At 50.2% G+C, this 2940-nt stretch overlaps 1 protein-coding gene across 1 annotated transcript; it reads right to left on the minus strand.

The window, feature by feature from the left end:
- Positions 1 to 1353: 1353 nt before the first annotated feature.
- On the minus strand, positions 1354 to 2736 carry BBBOND_0002840 (hypothetical protein, conserved; the record flags this gene model as incomplete). Its single annotated transcript, XM_012915119.1, has 1 exon — positions 1354 to 2736. One exon carries the CDS (start codon positions 2734 to 2736, stop codon positions 1354 to 1356), a length of 1383 nt encoding a protein of 460 aa, XP_012770573.1.
- Between the last annotated feature and the right edge of the window lie 204 nt (positions 2737 to 2940).

Consider the following 2940-nt stretch of genomic DNA (forward strand, 5'->3'; position numbering starts at 1 on the left):
GCGACGCATGTGATCAGCACCAACTGTCGCCCTAAATTATTCATTTTTCGCAACGCCATTAAAATTGCAGCGAGTCCCGTGCTCTCAACTCCCACAGTGCAGCAGCACCGTGCTACGAGCCGCGGTATCGGCGCCATGCTGGCGGAGCGTGTCGGCTACGTGCCTAAATGTGATATTAACTATCGCTACATCGCCGCCTATAAAACTACTTAACCGGGCCAACGCCGATTACGCCACCCTGCCAGTGACTCGCAACACACGACTTAGGTCACCCGCCGCGGCCCTCACGGCCGCCTACGTTAGCGACCAATCACCCAGCCTCACGTGACACTGACTCAAAGGGCAACGCGGACACCACTCACAGTCAACGCACAACTCAACACACCAGGCAATCAACGTGCTACAACACCCACCAAATTATGGTTCATCCGCCAGCTTAGCACTTTGCCTAGTTGCTAGCTTAGCACTTTGCCTGGTTGCTAGGTTAGCACTTTGCCTGAGTGCTAGGTCAACACGTTGCCTGGGTGCTAGGTTAGCACTTAGCTCGGTTGCCAGCTTACCACTTAGCCTGGGTGCTAGCTTAGCACTTTGCGTGGTTGCTAGGTCAGCACTTTGCCTGGGTGCTAGCTTACCACTTTGCCTGAGTGCTAGCTTACCACTTTGCCTGGTTGCTAGGTCAGCACGTTGCTTGTGTGCTTGCTTACCACTTTGCCTGCGTGCAAGGTTAGCACTTTGCCTGGTTGCTAGGTCAACACTTAGCCTGGTTGCTAGCTTAGCACTTTGCCTGGTTGCTAGCTTAGCACTTTGCCTGGTTGCTAGCTTAGCACGTTGCCTGGTTGCTAGCTTAGCACGTTGCCTGGTTGCTAGCTTAGCACTTTGCCTGGTTGCTAAGTCAGCACTTTGCCTGGGTGCTAGGGTCACCACCTTGGTCAACACGTTGGTCATGACATTGGTCAGCACATTGGTCAACACCTTGGTCACCACGTTGGTCAGCACTTTGGTCAGCACATTGGTCATGGCATTGGTCAACACGTTGGTCATGGCATTGGTCAGCACTCAGGTCAGAGCATTGGTCAGGTGGTTGGTCAGCACATTGGTCAGCACTTTGGTCATGGCATTGGTCAGCACTATGGTCAGCACGTTGGTCGTGGCATTGGTCAGCACATTGGTCAGCACCTTGGTCAGCACATTGGTCAACACTTTGGGCAGCATCTTGGTCAACACTTTAATTAACATCTACACAATCACATACAACGATTAATGAGTGATACAACAGATTAAAGCACAATTCATAAGTTAGGTGAGTAGGTGAGTAGTTACGTGAGTTGCTGTGAATTACAAACGTGAATACAATTACGGTTGTAGATACGATATCTTGGCAAGCCTTCCGACTTGCGCTGCAGCCAACAGTGATTGCGCCGTTATCCTGTGCGATGACGGTGATCGTAAGTGTGATTTGATGTGGAGCACATCCAGTCTGCCAACCATTACGCAAAGGAGGTAGAAGAGGGATAGTGACCAGAGTGCGAGAACCAAGTATGTGAACGGTTGTCTGATGATCCAGAGGAATTCGTCGCATTTATCAAATAACTTAGCAAAGCAATTCGATTTTAAGACGTTAACGAGTTGGTTGTAGAAGTTGTGGCAATATCGTTTCCCTTCCACCTCAGACAGAATTGCAGGGTCGCCGAATGTGAAACCGTATTTGTGGAATGCGCTACTTACGCCACGGCACTCTATTATACCTTTGCACTGGCAGTTGTAGTCGACGCCATGCTGGCCCTTCTTGCATTTTCCGCGATGCATACATTTGCTGCACTCCCATTCCTGGCAGGAAACATTTTTGAAGGCCTCAAGTAGACTTCTAAGGTATGAATAGAATGTCCAGGGCAGATACATCGTCCATGACAGATAGAGATTCGTATGTTGGTAGGCAAGATAATGATGCGTATCCATGCCTAACGTATACAGGTATGGAGCACAGTACAGCCTGTCGTCGCTTGAACGCAAACAAGTTGATGGGAACATAAGCGTGTATACGTCCGCCTCCGTCGCTGGGGGATGGCTATGACCTTCGTGACTTTGTGTGTTTTTATAGGCATTTTTAACGGCAGCAGTATAATTTGAGGGATTCTCATAAAGGCTGATGGTGGCTCCCTTGATGGACTTCTCGAATGCATCGCTGAACGATTCTTGAGCGGGCTTCCTGACCGGCTGTCCAGCATTAAGCGCCGCTGCTAGTGACAAAGCAAATCCGATGTGCTCCGGTAGCGTTTCCGGCGGTCGCGGAGCTAGCGTGAACAGCGATGACAGATAATCGTTAGAGAAGAATGCATCGAGCACCTCGCATAGGTCCGTACCCTTGCGAGTTGAGCCTGAAAAGCCGCTGAACCCAAGTGGCGTTAAACACGGCATCCCGGGAGAGCTACCAGGACACGACTTGCATGTTGATTTACATCCAACACTGGTGAGTTGATGAGGCAAGTGGCCATATAAGCAATCGGTTAAGTAGGACTGAAGCGGCGATTTTGCTTGGCAAGTTGCTTGGCACGTTGCCTTGTCGTTTGCTTGGCAATTAGGTTCGTCGGTTGAGTGATCTTTGCACTCCCATTTGGCTGACTTAACGTCCTTGCCGAATCTGCAGTCGGACCAACCGTTGTGCTTGGCTGTTACGCCGCACTGTTTATGCAGATACCGAAGACAATGGAGAAGCCTACGGAGGAGATCAGTGATCATCTGCAAACAATCCTCCCCTGAGGAGGGATACTTAAATCCAAATGAATGTTGCAAAATCCCTGCCGAAAGTGCTGGATGCGTCGCCGTAACCTACAAAGCAGGTGAAAACATCGGGCGATTGGAAACAAAAATGTTCCAGTGCGGAAACAACTTCCCTGTACGGGATGCTCTTTTGGGGACCCTGCTAGGGATTTGGCACCCCCG

The sequence above is a fragment of the Babesia bigemina genome, scaffold Bbigscaff_70419 (genome assembly GCF_000981445.1).
Source record: "Babesia bigemina genome assembly Bbig001, scaffold Bbigscaff_70419".
Taxonomy (NCBI): domain Eukaryota; phylum Apicomplexa; class Aconoidasida; order Piroplasmida; family Babesiidae; genus Babesia; species Babesia bigemina.